The 25,571-nt window shown below is 37.4% G+C and overlaps 1 protein-coding gene across 3 annotated transcripts in view; it reads left to right on the forward strand.

Annotated features, from left to right (window-relative positions):
* The window catches only part of LOC111864924 (arginine/serine-rich protein PNISR), a 43,918-nt gene extending 20,039 nt beyond the window's left edge, over nucleotides 1-23,879 (forward strand). For 2 of the 3 annotated variants that reach the window (XM_023852545.2, XM_023852548.2), the window contains exons 7-13: nucleotides 991-1,173; nucleotides 2,657-2,759; nucleotides 3,228-3,284; nucleotides 10,338-10,444; nucleotides 11,154-11,340; nucleotides 20,387-21,481; nucleotides 22,677-23,879. In XM_023852545.2, the coding sequence (XP_023708313.1) occupies nucleotides 991-1,173; nucleotides 2,657-2,759; nucleotides 3,228-3,284; nucleotides 10,338-10,444; nucleotides 11,154-11,340; nucleotides 20,387-21,453 (1,704 nt within the window). In that variant the 3' untranslated portion in view covers nucleotides 21,454-21,481; nucleotides 22,677-23,879. Of the gene's footprint in view, nucleotides 1-990; nucleotides 1,174-2,656; nucleotides 2,760-3,227; nucleotides 3,285-10,337; nucleotides 10,445-11,153; nucleotides 11,341-20,386; nucleotides 21,698-22,676 lie in introns of those variants that run through there. The other variant, XM_023852546.2, reaches the window with a different exon arrangement.
* The last annotated feature ends 1,692 nt before the right edge of the window (nucleotides 23,880-25,571 follow it).

Here is a 25,571-nt window from a genome sequence, read left to right on the forward strand (position 1 = left end):
CACATTTTTAGATTTGTACATATCTGTGCTGAAGAACCTGTGGTGTAAAACTGTCTTATCCATCAGTATGATCACCATGTGGGCAATAGAGGGCACAGATGAATCCTTCTTTATCCTAAAGGAGTATTGTATTTCTACCAAGAGGAATAAGGTGTTCACCTGCAGGTCACAATGGGGCACAGCCCCTTTGTGTAGACTGTTCTGAGTGAGACCAAAGTTGCTGAAAAGGGAATATTATATTGTGACATGTTGCGCCAAGCCGAGCCCCCCCCACACACCNATATGAACATTTGAATAACACATTTTCCTCACTCTCCTTAAACACTATTGGCATTGGATGGGGTGTGGAATTTTATTGGTCCTGGCCCCATCAGTTTAGCCAGTTATGAGTCACTACTGGTTCCATACATAATTGGTACCTGTAAATTGTAGAAATATGAATGGGTCTGTTTACTAGTTTCTAGTCTTGCCATTTTAATTATTGTCACGAGGTTAGAGTTTTTGAAACGTTATTCTGAAACACACTGAGATATTGGGTTTTTGGACTTTATCCATCATCCTGGTTTTAAAATAACTAAGAAAAACATGATGTTTCAAAAACTGGATCTGTTTCCGTCCTCAGGTGAGGGAAAATACATATTTTGTTGGGTCCCTTACAAAGAGCTAGCTTCAATCACTGGACCAACAGAATAGGTGTTTTCCCTCACCTGAGAACGGAAACAGATCCAGTTTCCGAAACGTGTTTTTCTTAGTTATCTTAAAACCAGGACGATGGATAAAGTCCGAAAACGCAATATCTCTGTGTGTTACGCACCATCGTCAGAATTCTATAGTAACTAATCATTCTGAAAGTCTGTCATATTCATATTTTCTTGGGAATTGTGAAATCCATACAGTTAAGAAATTAAGTAAAATGAGAACTCATGTAAATTTGTGTCATCAGATTTTGGAACTTAGACTTAAATATTTTCCTGTAATTTTTTAATGCAGGAAAGTGATTCAGAAGAATCAGCCCATGGGGGAAGCCCAACTCCTTCACAGTCTTCTTTGAGAAGGAAATCCCGGTTTAGAAACGCAGACAGTCCAAACTTATCTCCACATCATCCTTCAGTAAGATTTTCAGGCAATGAACCAGAGCCACCAAAGTCTCGAGAAGAAGTGATGCAGGAAATTGTAAGTATGCATAGTTGAACTTACATAGCCTCTTACTTCTTTCATTTCTATCATGTTGTCTTGAAGTTGTAGAATTACCATAATATTTTGTGATTAGTGCACAGCCCATTGCAGTACTGGCTGAGCTGTCCCAGGGTATTTTATATTCTGTAAAACAATTAATTTCATACAATTACTACAAGCAAGCATCATAAAAATATGAAATATATGGAAACATGTTCTTTGTTACTCTTTTTTTTTATTGCTAGTGGGGTGGGACTAAGTACCTTGCACTGTGGCCACTTCTGGCCTATTGTACCAGCCCCAGATGATAGGTGATGGTGATTGTGGAGCAATTGGTGGAATGAATATTGGCAGGGGAAACTGAAGTACTAGGAGAAAACCTGCCCCAGCACCACTTTGTCCACCACAAATTCCACTTGACCAGAACTGGGATCGAACCCGGGTTGTCGCGGTGAGAAGCCAGCTGCTAACCACTTGAGCTATGGCGCCGCCTTTTGTTACTTTTACTGAGACAGTTTCCCTCTTTGTGATCGTGAAGTTTATTAAGCTTCCCCAGTTTTCCTTGGTAAGTGCTTGGCACGTATATTTTTGTACTTCTTCTGGCTTATTTTGGACTTCATCCATCGTCTGGTATGTAAAAGACAGTGAATGAGACTATCTCTTTCTAACAGGCCCAACTGAGTAGGTTTTATCCTCCCCTACCCATCTGAAGACGGAGACAGATCCGGTCTCCGAAACGTCGTGGTCTTTTGTCTTTTACATACCAGACGATGGATGAAGTCCAAAATAAGCCAGAAGAAGTACAGTATGCACCATCGTCAGAATCCTTTCAAGTCTATCAACCACATATATTTTTGTTTCTTGTCTACTAAGAGTTCTGTTGATCTAAGTCTATCCACCAATTTATCTGTCTGCTGGAAACTCTTTCATCACAAAATTTTCGCTGACACTTCCTAGCAGATCCGTATTTCATGAACGTATAGCACAGAAATGCAGGTTGCTCTAAAGTATACCATTTCATGTTGGAACACATTGCTGACAAATTGTAACTGAGAGCAAACAGCTAATGGAGCTGATAACTGCTTGTCATGAAACATGATACTGTCAAGCAGTCCAAATTAACTTCCCTTAATACCAAATGTAATCGGCCATCAGGCATACTAATTCATGGGCAAAATTTGTATGTGCCTCACAGTGAGCAGTGCGCTGGTCACCGTGAACTGATCAACCAAGGTAAGATCCTCCCTGGTCTCTTATATACATGTCAATGTCATATTATATATATGTCATACAGTGCTGTTGATGAAAACAGCTATACTATGTAGTATACAAGAATTTTGTCTGCTGTTACTTGATCCTGAAGATGGAGTCTGCTAGAAGAAAGTGGTTTGGAATGTCCGCAGGTTATTCACCGTGACAGAATATCATTACACAGAATAGAAATGGAAGTCTAAATTTGCAACTATTTTAAAATTTACAGATGCTGAAAGTTCGGCGCACATTAACGGAAATCCTCTTGGAGGTTACTACAGAGGAAATGGAAGCGGTAGCACAGGAAGTGTTGAGTAAAGCAAAAGCGAAAGGTATTAGAAACTTCAATTACACATTCACATTTCTGCTCAATATCAATTGTGTAATTTCAAGAACATTTTGATCATCATATTGCCTGCTTTGTACTTGGCAGTAATATTTTGCTTTGAGCATCTGTTTCAATACTCAATAGAATCAGTTATTGTTATTAAAAGACTCATACATGTGGAAATCTCTGTTGATGTGTATGTTGATATAACATCTAGTGTACTGAAATTGTTCTTATTGAAAGGAATGATTGTAATCTTGAATTTTCAGAAAGATATGTTGTTGCAATGAAGTGTTTGTTCTCTACTTATTATGGATTTGTTTACAAGGAGCTGCTGTGTGCAGTTTTGTGTAGCTGTGGGCTACTTACAGATGCTGTGCAGTGGTCCATTAGGGAACAGAATTATTACATCCTCCCTTCTCATTTAAGCGTGTCAGTCGCCTTGTACTAAACATTTATATTTGTGACAAAGCTCCAGCATTGCAACTGCGGAAGACCCAGGCTTTAGCGTCTTTGACTGGCAAGCTGGGTAAGTGATTTTTAAAGATTTATATCTGTCATTTGAGGTAGTCACCAATGACACGTTTCAGATTATGTCTGAAAATAAGATAATATTGTGTAGATTCATGAAGTTGTATTTCCTTTTCCATATGTGTAACTACTAATTGCTATAGACATGATGAGCAATTGTGTTTTATATGTTTTAAGTATATGTAATACACCTTGGGGTAAAGTTTTCCCATTTTAATACTCTCTTTTTTGTTGTTTCAGCCTAAGTATCATGTCATTGCTTCTAGAGTAACCTTAAATTTGGATTTTACCGCATAACTGAAGGGTCTGATGTAAAATGAGACATCTTCATAAAATGCAGTTATTTTATTTAATCTTATTTATTTGTTCGTTCCATTGGATTTACAGAATCATACCAGATGTTTTGGTGCAGAAAGATTCACATGTTAATGCTGTTATCATAAATTACCCATTTTTATTGTATTCACAATGAAAATTTGTAAAAATATGCTTATTAGCTTTGTTGTGTCTGCCTGTTCATTTCTCCCCACTTAACAGCTGGGGGTCCACTGAATGAATTTTAATGAACTTTGATAGTGGGAAGTTTTACTAAAATTTGTCACATTCCAATTTTGGTTAAACTCAGGCAAAAATAATGGTCCCTTTGCATATAGACCTACATGTTTCAGTACTTACCTCTAGTGTAACTCACAATGTGAGAACTGTAATTAAAATAACAATGAAGTTGTGTTAGGTATTAAATTCTTTTCACTTTAAGACAGTTTTGATATTATAGAGCATTCTGATTTTAAACTTAAATTTGTTAACTTATGAAAGCTTCTGATCACAACCCTTGTGCCATTCTATCCAAAAATTCTTGGACATATGCTGTTCTAGATTCCAAACTAGGGGTTGACATTTGTCATAAATATACAATATACTGTCTGTGATTTTCAAAGTGGTCTTGTTGTTGTAATATTGTAGAGTTGCGTGATATCCTTCCAAGTCAGGAATAACAGCAACATTGTAGGTTTGAGGTTCTCATAGCAGTGACTTTGAAGAGTACTATATACTGGAATGTGATGCCTCATTGTCTGATAGAAGTTCATCAACATTCCCCCCCAAAATCGGGGAACTTCTTCCAAACCACAGGATATTACATCCCAGCCAAAAGTACTTTTCTTAGCAACTACAATTGCTCATCATTTATAATAATATCATCATGTACAGTAATTTATGTATGGGAATATTATCTTCCAACATTGTTCATTGCCTTGATCAGGAACAGTAGAAAACTCCATTTAAAGTTTCTTTGGGAAGTTGTAGAATTTGAACACTAAACTGAGTAAAATTTTGAGCAGAAAAAGTTGAACACTGAGGTTATTAACTTTGGATCATTGAAATTGAATGCAAAACAAAGGAAAACGTTAGATTAAGGAACATTAAATGAGGGTTCCACTGTGTAGTGTTTGGATAATGACTCTCAGTCTTCATTTGAATGTGAAGTAACTGTCTTTATTTGATGAGTGCCACACATTGGATTCTTTTTTCTTACCTGCAGATCAAGTCAGGGACAGCCTCCAAAATACTACTCTTGGATGTCTGAACACATATTGTCTAACTAGCTGAGTTGTTAGCCTCACATCCAACCTCCAGTATGGAGGTCCAGGGGCTGCCTTTTGACCTATCTAGCATGTGTGACCATACCAGGAGTTTATGCTGTCACAAGCATGACTCTCTAAGTGATCAGGGCATAAAGCTTCCCCACCATGTTAAGGCAGTGGCCCCAGGGTTGGTTCCACAAAAGTAGACTTGAAGAATACAAATGAATTTACTTGTAATTTATACAAAATACAGTAAAACTTGGTTATAGCAACATCGGTTTCTGCGACACCTTGTCTATTGCGTGAAATATTCAATGGTACGAACTAATTCCTCATAAAGCAACTGTTTTTATACCTTGCTTAGCACGACATGCACAAATGCATCAACCTCGTATGTAACGTCATTTTCATTCCTGAATTTCTCTGATATCGTGGGAAAGTTCGATGTGTCTGCCCACCCTCACTTTCTCTACTTGCTGACGTGACTGTCCTGGAAGAATACGACCGCGGGCTGCAAGAGGAGCGTGGGTTTTATGCAAAAACAAGGGTGTGGGGTGGGACTGCGTGAATAGTGCAAGAGGACGCGGCAGGTTGTTAACTGCATTCCTTTCGTAGAATCTCGTCTAACAGGACCTCACATTGTCTACTTACCCTATAGTGTTCCTGCCTAAACCCAGAGAAGTGCAGTAGCGAAAACATGGCAATGAAAAGGAAAGTTTTAGGCATTGAAGAGAAAGTTAAAGTGATTCGTGAAATATTGTGTGTATTGTCAGTGAAAAGCGCTGTAATATGTCTTTGATATTACACATTTGGGCAATTCCACGTTAATGTTACGTTAGTCTGTACTTAACTACGTATTTCACTAAAAAATGCAGCATTTTAACTCAGTTTTTGGTAGATTTTTACGTGACTAACATAAGGCTACTGTGGAAGTGCCCATTTCGGTTACATTGACATTCGTTTATAACGACACTATTTTTAGGTCCCTTTGATGACGTTATAACCAAGTTCTACTGTAAAAGTATTGTGTTTTGTGAACATTTGTTCTACACTTGTATAGTATTAATGAGCATTCTACAAGCTGTAAGTAATGTTTTTATTTTCACAAGCATTCTATTCCAAACAGCTATCAAGAAATAGAAATTTATATATAAAATTTACATATTTTTCTGCCAGAATAGAAGGACTTATAATGATTAGAATATGGATGGTGGTGTGTGAGTGCACTCGCGCACATTTGTGTGTCATGAACATTCTAGGTGATTTGCTACTGCAGTGGGAGACATTATAAATGACATAAGTCGTGAACTGGAACACTCAGCTATTCAAAGCCATGACCTCATATTTATTGATATTTATAGATTTTATGTTTTATTCATTTAACTGTACTTACACTTCATTCTTACCTGCAAGGTATCACTTTAAAGATACACAGAAGGAATAACATCCAAATAATGTACATAAATTGTACTTACTGCTTTCATTTTCCTTGAACTGGGCTAAGACACTTCTCTTATGTATGTCTAATCTTTGGTGGAGTCAGACAAACCAAATGATTTTCCCATGTTAAATACATCTTGCCACATACTTATTTTATCTTTCTCTGGCACTTTACCATGATACTAATGAAATATCGTGTGTTTATATTTGTATATTCTGTTCAATGCAGACAGTTTGATTTGTCGAGATGTATTCATCTTAGTTTACTTTTCTACTCCATTAATAAAGTGTAGTTTAATGACATAATTGGAATATTTAAGTATATGATTTATTACAAAGACAAAAATAACACCGTCCAGTGTGACTATTTAAGTTTTATCACTTGAAAACTCATCACCCTTACATGTTTCAATCCCTAGGGATCATCCTCAGAGGGCATAAATACTTTTTTCGGAAACTATTATTACAATAGGTGTTAAATTATATACATACACATATAATGTCTGACATACACGATGTACACAATGTTCAACTTTTCAGTCACAGCAGCCTTCCTTGTATTAAAATTTTTAAAGTTTCTTAAAAACTTTGTTGTTTAAGATTAAAATTATTATAATCCATGCAGGTTTGTGTCAATCAAAAAAAAAATGATTTATTTTTATGGAACAGACTTTTACAGAGCTGCATTTGCAAGTAAATTTATTTATATCTTCTAAAGTATGCATTAATGCTTCTGTGGAACAGGACCCGTGGGATGCTTGTAGACATCTATGAATGTAATCCATGTGGAGGAACTTTGCCTCGTTTAACATGAATATGTATTGTTGATGTGAATATTTTTAAAGTCATTTGTTCCTGTTAGGCCAGCAGACTATTGATAATACTGTGATGTAATTTATTCCATAATATATGTTATTATTGTCTGATTCTGTGATATATTTTATTTTGTGGTGTTCTATATAACATATTTCAAAATGAAACTTAATACAAGTTGTCAGTGTTAAACTGTGAATCTGAACTACATATCTGTGCAGTGTCCAAGATGATTAAATGCTCCATTTTAGTAAACTGTTCCTTCTTTAATAAAGCAATAAAAACTTTAGACTATGATTCAGTCATATGACCACATGCACAGTAGTCTTATCATGTTATCTCAGGGACTGCATTGCATATCATTGTTCACTTATAAATTTAAATCACCCAAGTATGAAGATAATTTCACAAAAGAATTTGTGATGAAATTAAACAGGTTATGTTGAGTTGGACGTGTAACTTGGATGGGAGAGTCAAGAAATAAATGCAGAATTATGCTGGGGAGACCTGTTGAAAAGGGGGAGTTGGTTGGCAATGAAGAAGATGGAAAAATGATTGTATGGTAGATAGAAAACAGATTTTGAGGATGGGAGCCAGATGGAAATTAGCTCAGCATATGTTTAGGGACTTCTACCAGATTCTTAATTGCCTAATAGCTTTATTGGCATTTTAAAATACAGAAGCCACCATAACTATGTCTCCCTTTAATTTCTTCTACCAGGCTTTATACTTTTTTATTTCAAATGATATTAATGCATTTTACTTACGTATTGTGAAACACATTTAGTTCAACCTTAGTTAAAGGAAATGGTTCTACATTTGAGGCTATACAATTGACGTTTGCTTTTCTTGTATTTTGTTTTCATGACTACTGTTATATGTACTGTGTAACTGAATAGCTTGTTCAGCAGTTTCATTATTGTAGTTTTTATTAGTCAAGTTATGCTGAAGTTATAAAGGTAATTGTGATTATTTTGTTGCATTCCATGTGGAGTAAGTATTTCTGTTCAACAAAAATTACCCCAGATACTTCGACCGACTGATATCTCTGAAATGCCCCTAAATATATAAAAGTAATGTTAATTTCTCCAGTTTGCCTTGGATTCCTTCTAGACTGTATCAGCATTTTAGTTTTATTTACATTTATTTACATTATTGTGCCACAGAAGAAGAAGAAGAAGAAGAAGATATAAAAGTAATGTTTCTATGCATTACTCTGCACCTGAATATTTTCCCATTTATTTTATGAATTCCATTTTTATATATTCTTGCCTTTGATATCTTATTTGTATCAACCAAATGATGGCTGAATTGTAGATACATTTACACGAAAGACTGCCATAGAACTTTGAATTTATGAAGATGACTTCAACATGGAGTGTTAAATTTTATTTAGTTGTATAGATATGCTTCTTATTCTTGGTGTACATCACACTTGCTCCATGTTATGTTCATTCTGTTAGTCTGTTCTTCCTCCTCATCTTCCACATTATTTTCTTTTCCTCCTTTCCTCTTTCTCTCTTTTTTTGAGGGTGGGCTATAATGTTCACTTCAGTATTTAAAATAAAATTAAATAGTGATAAAGAGTCTGTGAAAGTACCCACAAGTTCTTAAGCCACCAAGCAGATTTAGCATCATCAATTTCCAAATCTGTACTTAAATGTGAATAATCATATGGTCCATATTACTAGAGTATGTATATGTTGCACAGAAAGCAACTCTGCAGCTCCGTGAGAAATTATGTTTGTTTTAACATTTTTAAGCAGTTTTTATGTTTGTCACATTGTGACCCAAAGATCGCTACAAATAGGCAGTTGAGGATCGTATGTAAGAAAGTTTGTGGAGCTTACTAATTTTCAGAATACTGATTAGCATTCATTGTATTTTCCATCATCTGTACAGACATATTACAAATGTTGTATAATATTTGAGTGTGTAAGGGTTATGGTTTGTTTATTCTGTCCGAAGAAACAAAATATAAGACAATGGAACAAGAGGTAGATTGTAAAGGGATCTGACAGTGGTATATCAGACTCAGGATTACTAGGATTTTGGACTTTGCCCATTGTCAGGTATCCTAAAGTGTTGTTTACCAGACAGTGACAGGTCCAAAAATCCAGTAACCCCAACTGGCACAAGAAAATTGCTTTCACATCATATGTCTAGTTTCTTCCAAATTCTATAAGGTATAGATTATGCTTTGGAAGTAGTGTTAATGATTTGGATTTGATGTTCCATTATAGCAGAATTGTAAGATTCATTCATTCATCAGTAATCTGTTAGACGACAGGTCTACAGTCTCTTCCAAAACAGTTCCTCCACTTCATGCGATCTAGAACTTTCTCCTTCAAATGAGAATATCCTCGTCTGTCCCCTAGGTCATCCAGCATCTTCTTACATCTTCTTCCTCGTCTTCTGGTCACTTCTATGTGCCCCGCTGTCTTTCCTTCAATAACTTCATTTAGGAGGCAGTTACTGCGTAAGATATGACCAATCCCATTAGCCTTCCATTTTCTTATTTCGTGTAGGATATTCCTATGCTCACTGACTCTAAATATCTCACATAATTGGTCCAACTGATATTCTCCATCCTTCTCCAACACCACATTTCGAAGCTTTCCAAGTGTTTCTGATCTACTGCCCTAAGTGTCCAAGTTTCAGCCCCATACAAAGCCCTGCTTCGAATGTAGCATTTCACTAGTTTCTTTTTCAAATTTAAGTCCAATTTGCTGGTAAAAAGATTCTTCTTGCTAAATGCAGCTGTAAGATATTGAATACAAAACTGGGAAGTTGAGGTGCTACTGTCTTCTTCAATATTTTGCATTTAGATAAGTAGTTTGTCCTCATACTCTGTAATGGTTAAACCATTCTGGTTGCCACTCTTTGCAGCATCTTGTAACCATCCTGTTACTGCTTTTCCCTCTTTCCATGTTTCTAAGTGAATAAGCATTCTCTTCACTGTTTTGGCCATGTACGTTTCTCCATTATCCTCTGTGTTAATCTTGAACCTGGTCCAACCTAATCACTTTATACACTCCCAAAAGTCAGTCTTTGATGTTTTTAGCAGACCGATATGACTTAAGCTTGCTGGCATAACTTGAACAGTGAAAAAACTACAATATTGTTACTTCATAGTATTAATTTATGTGAATGTTACCGAGCATTATTGTGGTGATGCATTAATATTTTGAGAATTCGAAATCTCACACATGCAGGTCTGGGAATGTATGGTGACAGTGAGGATTCTGACAGTGGTGATGATGCTACGGGCAACAACACTCCTTCACGGATTAATGGGGCTGACTCAGACGAAGAACTGAGGGTAAGAGACTGCTACTAAATAAATAATTGATTGATTGTCATTATGATATTAATTTCTTATGAAATCTTTACTTTCCCAAGCTTGATTATCTTGTTACTGAACAGAATTGCATGCAGTGCCGGGTAAGTACCTCCTAATGGTAGAGGCAGCAGTTTTGGGAAATATTAATTTTTGGTATCTGAACATTTTATTGCATTTGCAGGGACTGTTTTTTAACTCATAGGTTCTTTTGCTGTGGTCACAATGGCCTACCATTTGATTATTTTCTGCTAATGTTTTCCTGTCACCTATGTCTAGTTTCTCTGAGTAGTTTCTTTTCTTCATATATGTGGAGATAATAGAAGGAAGCTGCTAGGTGGTAAGCATTTGGCCTATGCTGTAGAGACAAGGCTTTATTTTGCATGTATAAAGTCATTAGAAATTGCATGGCAGAGTAATATTGAGATGGATCATACTGAAAAAGTTTGTGGGGATGAGAGGTGGTGGAACTGGCCAAGAACTGTGTACAGTGTTGAGCAGAAGAGTTGGTTTGTTAGGTACATGACAGCTACACGTAAACTTTTAAATACGGTAATGTCATGGATTTGTTGATATGATAATGAAGATGTTGTTCATCAACACATTAGATTTGTTTAAACAAGTAACTCAGCTTAAGCTTAAGAGCCAAGAATATGTATGTTAATTATATACCACACTATGGATTTGGTAGAATCAGATCCAGAAGCGGAAGATGGACTTCATGAAAACAGAACGAGAGATAGAGGCAAGACTTCAGGAAGAAGAGGAGCAAGAGAAGGAAAGAGAAAGACGCATGATGGGTGAGGAAAGTGATGACACTGACAGAGAAGAGAGACAGGTAGAAAACCAAACTGATTCAAAGCATCCTGCAGAGAAGGGTGAGTACAAGATTTTGTGTTGTTTTGCCATAACATCATGGATGTGCAGATTATAGGATGCTATTTGCTTTCCAAGGTACGGTGTTCAGCATTCTGAATTTTGGTTATTCTCAACATTAAATGTTTGTCCAGCATTAGACTGTATGGTGAATTTCATTGCTGCCAGTTGTAAATTGATTTCTGACATTAGCTAAAATAGATTGTCGCTGAAGTGGGCTTAGGAGAACATAAAAATGAGGCTGCTAGTAAGAAGGGGGGGGGAACTAATTCATGTTTTGTAATTTGGTTTTTCTCTCTCCATTAATTTTAGGCCACAATTTATAGAACACATTTGCTATAATTCAAGCAAATCATGAAGCCTGAGTTTCTTCCCCTAGTTATTTAAAGTGGATTTCGATATTAAGTGAATTTAGTGGCCAAATTATTTTTATTTTGAAGAAGATTAAAGTGGGTCAGTACAAAGTAGGTGTGTTTCAATTTAATTTTGTATACTTAATACCCTGTAATAATTGGGTATAAAACCAGTTTGTCTGAAGCATGCGTTGAATGGCAGAATAAACATAGTATAAAATTTGAATCTGTATAGGGGTGGCCTTCTGGGTTGTGACACTGTGTAGCCTCACAGATGGATACTTAAGGTTGCACCCTGAAGATAGAGGCAGCAAGTTCCTCTGAAATCTCTGTGTCCATCTGCAAGACTACACAGTGTGAACTCAGTAGACCGCAGTGTGAATAAATATAACTTACGGCATAGAAATCTTGCCATATAAGTACAGTTTAACAACATATCAGTGTTGTACTGCATTAGTCAGTGGTGAGAGCTTTGTATCCGGATTGCAAATTTTTTCATATTCAATAGAAATGGAAACAAAAGTATGAATTATATATCATATTTGTTTTTTGTGGGGGGGGGATACAGAGAGAGATTTCTGAAGTGGAACAACTAACCACAGCAGGAAGACTTGGAACTGGCACTTAAATCTAATTCTGCATTGTCCACAAAGATGAATTCTGAAATATGCACTCTCTTGTCTTTGTGTTCATTGCGTTCAAGGACAGTGTCCATAGTATGTTGTGAAGCAAGTAAACTCTTTCATTACTGCCAGGATAACACTGTCTTATTGATGTTATCGGAGTGTATAAAACTAAGCAAATTTTTCATTCTATTTGTTAGGACAATTTACCTTTTTCATCCAAAAATATGGGTTTTAAGTCTAATGGCACGATGAGGGTGGTGGCCATATTTTAATTCTGGCAATACATATTAATATCAGGAAATAGGAGCTTTTAACTCTCCCATTTCTGCATGTTTGGCAGCTGTATTTTAATTTTGTGTTGATGGTATTAACACTGAAGAAATGTAATGCTGAGCCAGCTGGCCTGCACAGTGCATCAGCCCCACAAAGGGAAACAGGACCAGTGAAATTTTATATCGAATAGGATGTAGTGATTCGGACATGTAGCATCCATGGAAGGAATGAAAAATACTTCCAACATGTTAATTGGGAAACCTTTGGAAAGAGAAGACTTGTTTAGAATTGGATCCAATTTTGTGCCTTTACGAACGTGATGGTAAACCTTCAGGTTCTATAAAAACAGAATATTTCTTGACCAACTGAGAAAGTATCAATGTCAAGGGAGACCCTGCAACATGCAGTTAGGTAGTTGATTAAAAAATATACCAGCAGTCAGTCTTCCAGGGAGAACTCGTGCTTGAAACTGTAGGTTATACTTAAGTGTACAAAGGGCCCTGTGAGTAACAGCTTATGGTTTCTCATTTATCAGAAGTGGACAAGTGTGCTTCAGAAATTAGATTTGACTTTTCAGCATTAAAGCAGCAATACTATTGTTTGCGAGCATGAACGGGAGCGAAGTCGCAAGAATTTGCGGCCAGTAGATTTATTGCTGATGTTTGCTGCTATATGTATCTGTTATCTTCTTGCCTCTTATGTAAATATTGTAAAGATTAAAAAAAAAGACGTTATACACAGCTATAATTTTACGTGTTTTATTGTGGGTGTAAAGCTTGGTTTTTCACCCTAAAGGAAGGACATGCCGAGGGTGTTGGAGAAGAGCATGCTGAGGAGAATATTTGGACTTATGAGGCAGGAGTAATAGAGTGGAGGAATTTGCATAATAAAAAGCTACGTAGATTGTACATTTCACCAGTCATTAGGACGATCAGATTGATGATTATGAAATGGGTATGATATAGCATGCACCGGGATAATGAAAAATGGATGCAAAATTTTAGTCTGAATACTGGAATGGAAGGGACCACTTGGGAGACCCAGGCATAGATGGGAGACTCTGAAAGGATGCCTTGAAGGTATGGGATGTAGACCAAATTTATACAGCAGAAAAATAAAGAAGTGAGGATGATATATAGGTGGGGTGTTATGAACACCTTCAAGTTTCACAATAGTCAAATTTTATGATCATCTCACCAACTGCCAGCTTGTAAAGTGCAACGGTCTTTGTAGAGTTTTACGTAAATTCTTCATGAGATAGTAATGGGTGTTTCACTCGGGGTGGAATCCGGCACTTTGTTAATAACTCAGATACTAATAAAGATATTGCAACGAAATTTGGACTGGACTTACCTCAGTTCATGTGAAGTCTGGTGACATCATAAGAAGTGCTGGAAATGACCACCATTCGCGTCCAGACAGCATTGGACTCAGCGCGCCATGTTTTCGAAAGTCCTTGCCCATACGTCAGGTGTCACTTCTTGGATGGCCTCACTTATGTTTGCTTTTAAAGCCGAAAGAAGACTGGATTTTGGCCATGCTTGCGCACGAGGTGTGTGCTGTTGCTCCATCCTCCTGGAAATAACTGATGGATAATTCCTCATCCTCCAGTTGATTCACAAAGCAGTGGAAGATAGTGTGCAACAGCACACACCTCGCACGCAAGCATGGCTGAAATCCAGTCTTTTTTTGGCGACCACATCATTTCCAGGGGACTTTGGCCACCGCGCTCGCCCAGTATAACGCCGCCTGATTATTTTTTGTGGGGACATTTGAAAGCGCAAGTTCATGCCAACAAACCGCGAACCATAAAGGCTTTAAAAGCAAACATAAGTGAGGCCATCCAAAAAGTGACACCTGATGTACGGGCAAGGACTTTCGAAAACATGGCGCGCTGAGTCCAATGCTGTCTGGACGCAAATAGTGGCCATTTCCAGCACTTGTTACGATGTCATCAGACTTCACATGAACTGAGGTAAGTCCACTCCAAATTTCGTTGCAATATCTTTATTAGTATCCGAGTTATTAACAAAATGCCCGGTTCCGCCCCGAATGAAACACCCGTTATCATCATAATTTCAAATGCAGTTTCATAATTTTTAAGGGTTATTATCGATTTTCAATTTTGTATAATTTGTGAGTTTGTTGTAGAATAATCATTACTTACCTGTTTACTGGGAGGTATGAAAGTTACAGGTGGACATAATTTTGGTGTAATTAGTACCAAAAGATCAATTGTTCCTTGAGTGGTTAGTTCTCTTTCATATTTGAGAGTTCCAAGTTTGGATATCACCTTGAAGACCCAACTGAGGTATTCCTGAGGTCTTCAGGAAAATACCAGAATACTGCCTCAAATTAGGTCATGACCTCTTCCTTCCATTTCCTTTCCAATTCATTATTCATTCTGACATTTTTCATTCAGCTCTTTGTAGTCTAACCCACTGACATCTTTGTAAAATAAACTGTTAAAAAATAAACAACACTAAAACCAAAACTTAGCAGCTTTCTTAGATACAAACTTAGAATGTAATGATTGTACTAAAAGACTTCAGAAGAAGGTGGAGGGGAGTAGGGGTGGGAAAAACTGATTATCACAATTTTTCTTTATGTGAAAGAGTTGTACCACAGTTAGAGGTTCTGGCTTCATCGGTGTCATTGATTTGAAGAAGTACTAAAACTCTATTAAATGTCACTAAAATAGATTAAGTATGTGAACCTGGTACATGGTAGCATTGCACAGTTTTACACGAAATCAGATCACGTAATTTATATGACCATTGAGAAGGTGCTGAATACACTGTGTAAGTCTGGAACATACAAAAGGTTATGACAACTTTTTTGTGAATGGGACAAAAATAAATTTGATTGTGATACCATAATATCTTGGACCTGTCTCAAGTTCTTGTGAATGTAATTGGGCATGTGTGTGCCTGTTTCTGCCTCTCATTATCATATTCTGTCTATTCGCCAATTATCACTGGCATCCTCACAAAATAATCTTTTATTGTTCATACAGGTTTTTTAAACCTCTCTCATCCTAAATGCTAAAAAATGCTCCTATCTAAGTTTCTGTTGCCATCAGCACTTGCAAGTATGTTCTTTTTCTCTCTCTTACTGATGTTGTTGAATGGTTATTAACTTAATGCTTCAGTAGATTGTAAAATGTTTGGGAGTTAGTGTTTCTTTCGCATATTGACTCCAGTTCTTGAGTTATTAATCTGCACATAAAAATATGGGAAAAGGTTGCTTGTGGACTTCTGAGAGTAAACTTGTATAGTGGTTGTCAAAGGATATGCCATAAGAATTTGTAAAAATTGGGCTAATTAGTTGTTTTGTAAACACTCTATAATTTGAGTGAATGAAGCCACTGAATTTGAAGTTTAGATAAGTAATAAATGCATAAAAGTGATACCATGGGTCAGCTGTTTGGAACATTTTTATGTAGTTTTTCTTGGGCCTTTCAACCTCAAACTGAGCATAGAACATGGACAAATGAATCTTGCTCCAGTCTCATCACTCCTGCACCTATTTGATGGGTCAGATGATCACTTAAATGAATTATTACTTTTTGTGCGTACTTTGCAAAATATGCATAAGAAAACGGTATATAGGAGATGTAAAGGTAAGATAAAGCTGGCCCTGCGCTTAATTAAGCGCCGCATCATACAGACATATGGAGGAGAGTGGAGGCTTAGCACCACCGTCCTTGACCTTGGCACTAGATGGATGTGAGTGGGCAACTTGACTCGCAGGAGAAGAGCCCCCATTCCCCACTGAATAGAAGGCTTGGTGGGCCCCAGAGCGGGTCTTGACACTGTGGAGAAGAGAAAGATCTTTTGGCCCTACCAGGAATCAAATCTCAGGCATCCAGCCCATAGCCCATTGCTGTATGGGCTGAGCTATCCTGACTCCATATGTAGGAGTGATATTGTCAGTTTATCCATCTGTCTGCCTGTCTGCAAAAACAGAAACTGCTCGTTGGTCTTGATGATAGCTGATGTGAAAGGATAGCTGAAATCCACATTTTGTGAGTTTCCTGCAACATGATAGAAAACATGGCAGGTACATGAAAAAGTGAGGTTGGAATGATTCTGACATCGGTACTGAAATGTGTAGTAACATTAGTACCACTAGTGACTGTATTAACCATACTAATTCATTTTTGAGCATGTATATAATGTTAACTTCATCAGAGCTGTTGGAAAGAAACAGGAGCATCGAGAATGCAGAGGTGCAAAGAAACGCACATGGAAACTGTACTGGTTGCTCATTTCCAGAGTTGTTTAACTTTGCAACTGAAGGGTGCTCCTAATGGGTATTCCATTTCATGATGTCTTATACACTACCAACACACCGCTCAAACACACAGGTCCGTGAGAGACACTCTTCCCCATACTGTTGTTGGAGTCTGTGGTGAATTCCTCCAACGAGGAATTTGATCACAATGTGTTGTTCCACGCCCTGTGGTACCTTCTGTTCGCTCATCACTCTAGCAACTCCCAGACAGGACTGAACAGTTGCTAACCCTAACATGAGGGAGGGTGGAGGTTGTGGCTACAATCTCTCAAGGTCGCACAGCTGCTGCGCAGTGCGACTTGTTTACAAAAAAATCAGTCCCGGTCATATTTGAACCACCTAGTACATGCACAGTATTTCTTTTTTGGAAAATGTTATATAAGCTGAAGACCTGTCTTAAAGCTTGTTCCATAAAAATAAGGGAGCTTCTTGAGTCAAAAAGGTAGTCAGTATATGACTGGAAATATTTTACTGAAGTGTTCCTGACAGTTGTCTCCCTATGCTTAACTAATTAAGCACTATGTCATGAAGGCGTATGAGGAAGTGGATGCATAGATCCACATTTATTTGACCTTGGCGCAAGCTGGAGGTTAGTCGTCAGCTTCACACCCTGGCTGCTTTACCTCTGAGGGAAGATCCCCTGGTACCCATTGGATAGGAGTTTGGGTGGACCCCAGAGCTGGTCTGGACGACATGAAAAAGAGAAAATTCTTCACCCTACTGAGACTCGAACTCCAACCCCTCAGTCATCCATCCTGTAGCCAGTTCCTATACCAGCTGAGCTATCCCAGCCCCCATTCCTGACAGTAATGTGTTCCATTTCCAAAATTGCAGGACAGTTTTATAAAATTTGGTATGGGAGGGAGGGAGAGGTTGACATTAAGCTGAAGAATGAACTTTCTATTAATGCAAAAATTGAACTTCATTTTCTCAACATCTGCTTACCATGCAAAATATATCATGGTATTTTGTGTGAATCTCATTAGAATCTATTGTGTTTACTTTAAATATTTTTAAGATATATTTACTATTTAACAGTACATGAGAACAAGCAGTATGCCCTTCTGCAGCTTCTTGCAAAGTAGAGATCATGTAAATAAAAATGAAATTCACTGAACAATGTCTTCCTGAAGATGGGAGCAGTAGTAGCTACCTGCCAGGTTACATGGTGTGATAACCCATAAAGCAGCACTATGAAACTTTTAACTTAAATCCACATATATAAAATATAACTGAAATCTGTGCAGATGTGTGATGTGAAAATATAGTAGCACAGAGCACAGTATTTTTTTAAAGAAGCATTTAAAATAGCCATGTATAATAAATTTTTAAACAAAAGTTGAAGAAAAAATCTTTATTCCCATTTGAACATTTATTTTCAACCTTGAATTTCTAGTAGTCTTAGGCTTTGCACAGTAGCATACAAACTATCTGATGTGATCCATCAGTTTTGTAATGGTTGGCAATGCTACGGTCAACAAAATCTGTCTCACTGGCCCTCTTTCTGCCAATGGTGGAAAAGGGTATGGTCATAGAGTAGAATTGTTTTTATACAGGATGTTTCACGACTTTAGGGCATAACTGCAGGAGGTGATTTCTTGGGTCTTTGTGATCAAAAAAGTTCATATAAACATGTCCGATTTTGGACGGTTACGGAGTTATGACCGTTTTAAACTCAGAATAGAAGGAAACAATTACTGATAATAAACAGAACAAAATAATAAACCAGCATAATACATGATACATTTAAAGTATGAATGTAAAGTTCATTTCGTGAAATTACCTTTAATTTGAATTTCTTGGCGCTTAAAGCTGATTTTTGAAAATGCCACCACCTGCCGCAACACAGGCTGCCGCTCGGTTGTGAACCGCGCCGGACATACCAACCCTCCCTGCTTTAGGTACATCTCAAGTGTTGAGATAATGAGAGCACTCTGTCTGTAACTGGCGAAAAATAGTGACCGACCAGCTGACAGACACGGTTCACATGAGGGCATGTACGGGAATGAAAAAACGGTCATAACTCCGTAACCGTCCAAAATCGGACACATGTTTGTATGAACTTTTTTGATCGCAAAGACCTAGGAAATCACCTCCTGCAGTTAAGCCCTAAAGTTGTGAAACACTCTGTATATGATGATTTATGAACAATTCTCACTAAAAAAAAATCTTATATCAAATGGGGCATTTCATGTTAGTGCATTGTGAAAAGTGGCTTGTGACATAAATTATTATTACAGAAATTTCTCATTCTCATCACCATCGAAATGTTTACAGATTATTGTTATGTTTTCATCTTGAACTGTAAAAGTAATTCTTGCACATGCCTATTTAAAAAGCATTTTTGCAGGAACTGTTTCATTTAATTTTGATGTTTTGAAACTGATTCATTATGTATGACACTCCATTTTGGAACATTTGGTATGATAGCATTATGTTATGCATGTATTTCACTAGTACTGACTTGTATAGAATTCTTTAAATTTTGAAGTAGGGGCAGAAATTTAGAGACATGCACAAAGCAGGGTCTTCGTGATACCTTATTCTTTTAGTTTATAAGATTCACTGCCCAGTGTTAGACATGATAGCACATAGGAAAGTTTGCCTTTTCACATTCTATAAACACATTTCTTCAGTTTGTACTACAAACAGTGACTTCGCATAGTCTTAACACTAAAGTTTCAAGATGTGTATGATTGTCTAACAGAAAAATCACAGTTTTACGTAACTTTTTCTAAGAATTTGTTTTACAACATATGTGATTTCTTAGAAGTTACCAAAATTATGAACTTTTTGTTTCCATTTATTATCTCATTTCTGCATTTTATTTTAATTTAGAATTTTTGATATCTATTTGTTGAAACTGTAAACCCGTTTTATCTGTATGCAAATGAAGTGTAGTTGCTTGTAGTATGTGTCACCCGTTGATAATTTGATCAGTTATTTGTAGTACTCATACCAGGAATGTAGACTGATTTCTTCACTTAAATATTTATCAGGCATGTAGTTGGAGAAATTAAATTATTTCAGTTGAAATCACATGTCAGAGATTGTTCAACATTTGTAGAATGGTGTTTGCAGTGATACACACAAGGAAAATAGAAAGGATTAAAAGCTTGAGGTCACTGTATTGAAAAGATTAGGAATAACATTAGTATAATATTGTGATATAGTCATAATAATAACAACAATAATTTTTAAAACTACTTAAAACATAACCAAATTAATTAAAAGAATTTTTAGATGCAAGTGTAAAGATTATGTTTTAATCAGGTTTTGTTGTGATGGTGTACACTGCAATAACATTAAACACTTTTTGTATTGAGTTGCAGCCTGCAGGTCAGTAGCATGACAGTCAGGGATGTGTACTGTGCAAATGATGTAGTTCCTATGTTCCTTCGATTGTCTGTCATCTGTTAGATTTTTATGAAACTTTCAAGTCTGCAGAGCTCAGTGTGGCACTGTTGCTGTAATCATTGACAGACTGACCATAATTTTAGGGTCTGAAGAGGAAGGAGAACAAGACCAAAAGCCGAAAATCTTACATCCACAGGACAGTATAAAACGTGAAGATAAACTACAAAGTACGCCTAATATGGACCTGTTTACATCCCCAGTTTCAATAAAATCATCTTTCCATGACAGTGAAGGAAAGTCTGAGCGAAATGCTGATAATTCTAAATTAGACAGGAAAATAAAACAATCCCCAAAGAGGGGTGAAACATCCCTCTCACATAATAAGAAAAGTGATAAAAGGAGTGTCAGTTCAGAGGAAAATGATGATGAAACAAGTTCAAAGAGTAATTCTGATAGTTCATCAACTTCAGATTCGAGCAGCTCATCTCGATCTAGTTCTTCAGCAAGTAGACAAAGTTCAAAAAAGAGCTCAAAAAATAGCAGACATATGGGAGGATCGAGAAGGCAGGAAAAGAAAAAAAGTAGCAGTAACAGTCACAGAAGACGTAGTTATAGCCATGACAGTGAATACAAGAAGTCTGACAAAACGTTGAATAGTTGCAAAGACAGGGAAAGGGGAAGTGACAAGGACAGGAAAGGGAAGGATAGAAAGGATAGACAAAGGGGTCGGAGTAGTAGGAGTAGAAGCAGAAGTAGGTCGGACACTAGTCGGAGTAGGGATGGGACTGACAGGAGAAAGTCCAAGGATGATAGATGGCACAGCAGTAGACGTGAATCAGATGGCAGGTGTAGAAAGAGTCATGATAGTGAGAGGAGGATTAGTAGTAGTAGTAGTCGTAGTAGCAAACCACGTGCATATAGACATGAGCGGGAGAGTTGCTCGCCAGTTAGCAGAAAGAACAAAAAGCTTGGAAAAAACAAGAGACTGAAACAGCACTCATCAGGCTCTAGTTCTCCATCCATGTCTAAGAGGCATGAGGGTCATCGAGGAAGCAAGAAAGGAAGATACTCCCGTTCCAGGTCAAGCTCATTAGCCCCAAGCAAGAGATCTCATCGTAGGAGGCAGTCATCTTCAAGCTCTCGTTCAGCGCAGTCTATCGAGAGGGAGAGGGCCTTGGGTAAGAAGTCCGGCCACAGCCGCAACGACTGACCGAGCCACCAGGGGGTGGATACTCAAGGTGGTATTTCCTTCTATGTTCCAATATGTAGTCATTAAACAACACAAGTGGAAAGTGGAGAATGTTAGAGGAAATTTTGAGTACTTTATTAAAATAAGTGTTTAGTAAATTCTGTTTCACTGGGAATTCACTGTTTAAAAATTTCACAGGATTCACGTGTTAGAAACAGGCTTTGTTAAATTGCAGCCTTAGAAGCTCAAACTCCCTGCTAAAATGATACAACAGCAGGAGTGGTTATGTCAGTGCTCATATACAGGGTGTCACAGGAGTTTGGTGCTGTACTTCAGGAGCGTACTGAGGGTTCCCTATAGAATAACTTTGAAATAGGAACCCATGTCTGCAAACGTAAAATAGCAGCACTAGGGCGACATTTAAAATCATTTTGTTTAAACTTGGCGCCTCATTGTTGAACTGTATTCCATAGAGGAACAGCCATCCACCAGCAAGCACTCGTGCTATTGCCTAGATTGTGGGGACATCAAAATAAAGTGTGAGTCTTAAGAATTTGGAGGGGGTAATATGCCTGTGCATGCTCTTAGACATTGAGGCGCCAAGTTTAAACAAAATGATATTAAGTTCCGCCCTAATGCTGATATTTTACATTTGCGGACATGGGTTCCTATTTCAAAGTTCTATAAGGAACTGTCAGTACGCTCCTGAAGTATGGCACCAAAGACCTGGGACACTCTGTATATTGCGTGAATTATTTCTGTTAATTTCCAGTTCAGAATTATTGGGCATAAAATTATTAGCTTCCATTAAAAAAATTGTAGATAAAGTGTTGACGAATAAAGTGGTGTGTTTTATTATAAATGTTGACCAAAAAGACTTTTGCAGGAACCCATCTCCACTTATAAAATGGGAGTCACTTGAATAATACGTTTTTCATTGTGGAATTGTATGATGTGGGTGCATTTACTAGATCACTTCCTTTGCATGGTGTGGGGGAATTATATTGCAACTATATGTGCAGCCACCCTGATATGTTAGACATGCTGCTGTTACTTTTTCAAAAATATCTGATATTTCCTTCTTGGTTTATGACCATAAACTGTGCTTAATTATGAGAATGTGTGCATGAAGATTTGTACACAATTTGAAAATAACATAAATATTGAATATTGATACAAACACTCTTCCTTGGTTCTTGAAATTCTATTTCCCCATTCCTGGATGTATTTGTCTGTTGTTTCAGCTGGAAGAAGTGAAGGTGCTACAGACATGATGTAGGATTGAAGTCTCCTCTTTGAGGTCTTCAGCACTGGAAGTAAGAAGTGTGTGTTTGTGCGTGCGGATGGTAGAGAGTGGTGCTACTACTTCAGACGTGTGCGAAATATGGAGTCATTTACAATTGGGGTTGTGATGCAGAGTAGTATTGACTACAACTTCATTTTTTTAGTTTCTGAAAATAGTGCTTACTCTGTTAAAAATTAACCTTTTAACAAATTGATTCTGCAGATATAATGTGCCAGCAGTTTCATTATTATGTCATGTAGTAGTCTGAAGTGACTCCTCGTATGAAGAGACTGGAAATGGAGCAATGCGAGGGTCAGAAAACTATAATTGCAAGATCTTCAGATGGGCCAGGTGAAATGAAGCAACAGTATTTTGTGGGGCCTGTAGTTACTCCAGAATTGCCAAGTTTTAGTAGAAATGTAGACTGAATTCTTCAGTCATTTCTTTCCTTTTCTAAAAGCACATCAGATGTACTCATTTCGTGAATGTAATTTGGACAGTGTACTCAAAAGTGATGGATCAGAAATGTAAACTAAGCCCAAAGGACCCTGAAGTGTTCAAGGGTTCACACAAAGAAGACTTCCATCTACATGGAGGTTATTTCAGAGCATGCCACAAATCATTCTGCCAGTCTAGCAGAAGAGGGACAGGCTTCTCACATCAGCTCTTTCCATGCATCATGAACCCCAAATCACAAACAGAACCTTCCTAGATTGCAGCAGATGCCAGAAATGGTCCCTGTTGTTATGCATGTGTTCTTTGCACCTCTGTAGAAAGTTTGTATTCAGACATCAAAGTGCTGTTTTGGAAGTAGAGAAAGCTTGAAACCTAAAAGGTTAAATACCCATTTCCTGTGCAGGGCATCTTAAGGAATTTTTGAGGGAATGTGCAAGCCTAGCACAGATTTCATCTAGTTTGTCTTTAGTGAGTAATTGCCATTTTGGTCCATTTTTTTTTGTCCAGTAACAACTTTGTCAGACCAAATTTATTTATGATCTTGGGAATAGTTCTTTGTGTTTGGAACTATAATATCTTGAATTTTATATGTAAACCTATCTTTGCTTTTCTCAGGGATATTGTACATGAAGGGGCATGCAGTAGCGCAGTTGGTTGAGGCACTGTGCTACAAGCTGGAAGGTAGCGGGTTCGAGTCCTGATGGGGTGGATTTTTTCATTTTACCTAATCCTTCCAGCCGCACTATGGCCCTGGGGTTGACTCAGCCTCTAACAGAAATGAGTACCAGGAATGATCCTGGGGCATAAATGGTGGCTGGTGAGCAAGGCTCACAACCTTACCATCATCTGTGAGTAAGTTGCCTAGAAAATGTGGGAGCCTTGACGTCCCACAACCCTATGGGCCTTTAAGGCCTGTCACAGGGATAGCTTTATCTTTATTGTACGTCAACACTCAAATCAATGTGTAATTCTCACAAGTCATTTCAACTACAGGAAGTGACATGACTGATAGAATGTTTTATGTGGTAGCAAGTGTTGCTGATTACTGTCAGTAGGCCCTTGCGTGATGGTAGCTGTTCAGAAATTTATTTGCGTGACATTGAAGAAAAATCGTAATGTATACAGGCTATTAGGATGTTGATTATGCTATGAAACTGAACATGCATGGTGTGAGTTGAAGCAAGCTTGTTTCATGGTAGCTGTTGAAAGATTTATTGGGGTGATGTTGAAGAGAAATCTTAATGTGTATAGGCTAATCATCATCAGCAGCAGCAACAGTAAAAGAGCCCTTTTTGAGCTATAGCCTACCTTAGATGTTTGTTCCAGATTTGTCTATTCCGTCATTAATTAGATCATCTGGTTTACACTTTTTGGATTTTGAAGCAGTAATATTTTTGCAGTTCACGGTCATTAGCCTTGCTTCCAACCCCAAACCTGAAGGACCAGGTCTCTGTATTTATGCTCCCCAGTGACAGGGTGGCCCAATTATGCCCCCAGCCTAGGGGTTCCCTTTTCATTGCCTTCTATGAATCACAGGGCGATGTTGGAGGTATTATAACCTGTCTCCACATGGGGCTTATAGTCTGTTAGCATGTTGGTTATGCTGCAAAAGTGAACGCACATGGTGTGAGTTGATGTAAGTAACGTGTCCCTGTTGTGAGACCACCTGAATAAGTTTCACCAGGCTCTCAGTTAATCTTCATGTATAATCAGGCAGTTTGTTACCAATATTAAAGCTTTGGATATTGCCAACTGCCATACTAAGACTGTTTTTGAAACTTCATTGAAATCAATCATGGTTTTTGAAAATGATGTAGTTCATAATACATGATTGTGAATGCTGGAAGTTTTATAATCAGAATTTTCCCCCCATATTTTATTCCTAGGAGTGTTCAGTACATAGGAATAAAATTTTTTGCCAATATCTCTTTAAGGTCATGAATTTCTGTGCTTACAGCTTAGTATAAAGTTGTATAAAATTATGGAAGTTTTAGTGTGTAACATTTCTTCACATCTTTAACATTTGAAACTGTACAAAATTTACAGATTGTAAATAATTAAAAGATTGAGAAGCCAATCATTGAAATTTATTTGAGAAATTGAAGATGCACAGTGTATTGTTGATGAAACATGTGTTCCATATATCCAGAACATTTTCCATTCCCATTTCATTTTCCTGCATGTGGCTATATATATATATATATATATAAATATTTGGAACACGCAGTCCTGCCTAGTTATGGAAACCACNGTAACAAAATGTGACTGATGCTCTTGATGAACATTTGTGATCTTGTTTGATGACATTATAACTTCCCAGAATTACTTCATAATAAAAGTTTTCAACACAACAGAGTCATAGATTCAGGTATTATATCCTTGTCATTCTTTGCAGTTA

Source organism: Cryptotermes secundus, unplaced genomic scaffold, assembly GCF_002891405.2.
Source record: "Cryptotermes secundus unplaced genomic scaffold, Csec_1.0 scaffold62, whole genome shotgun sequence".
NCBI classification, from domain to species: Eukaryota; Metazoa; Arthropoda; class Insecta; order Blattodea; family Kalotermitidae; genus Cryptotermes; species Cryptotermes secundus.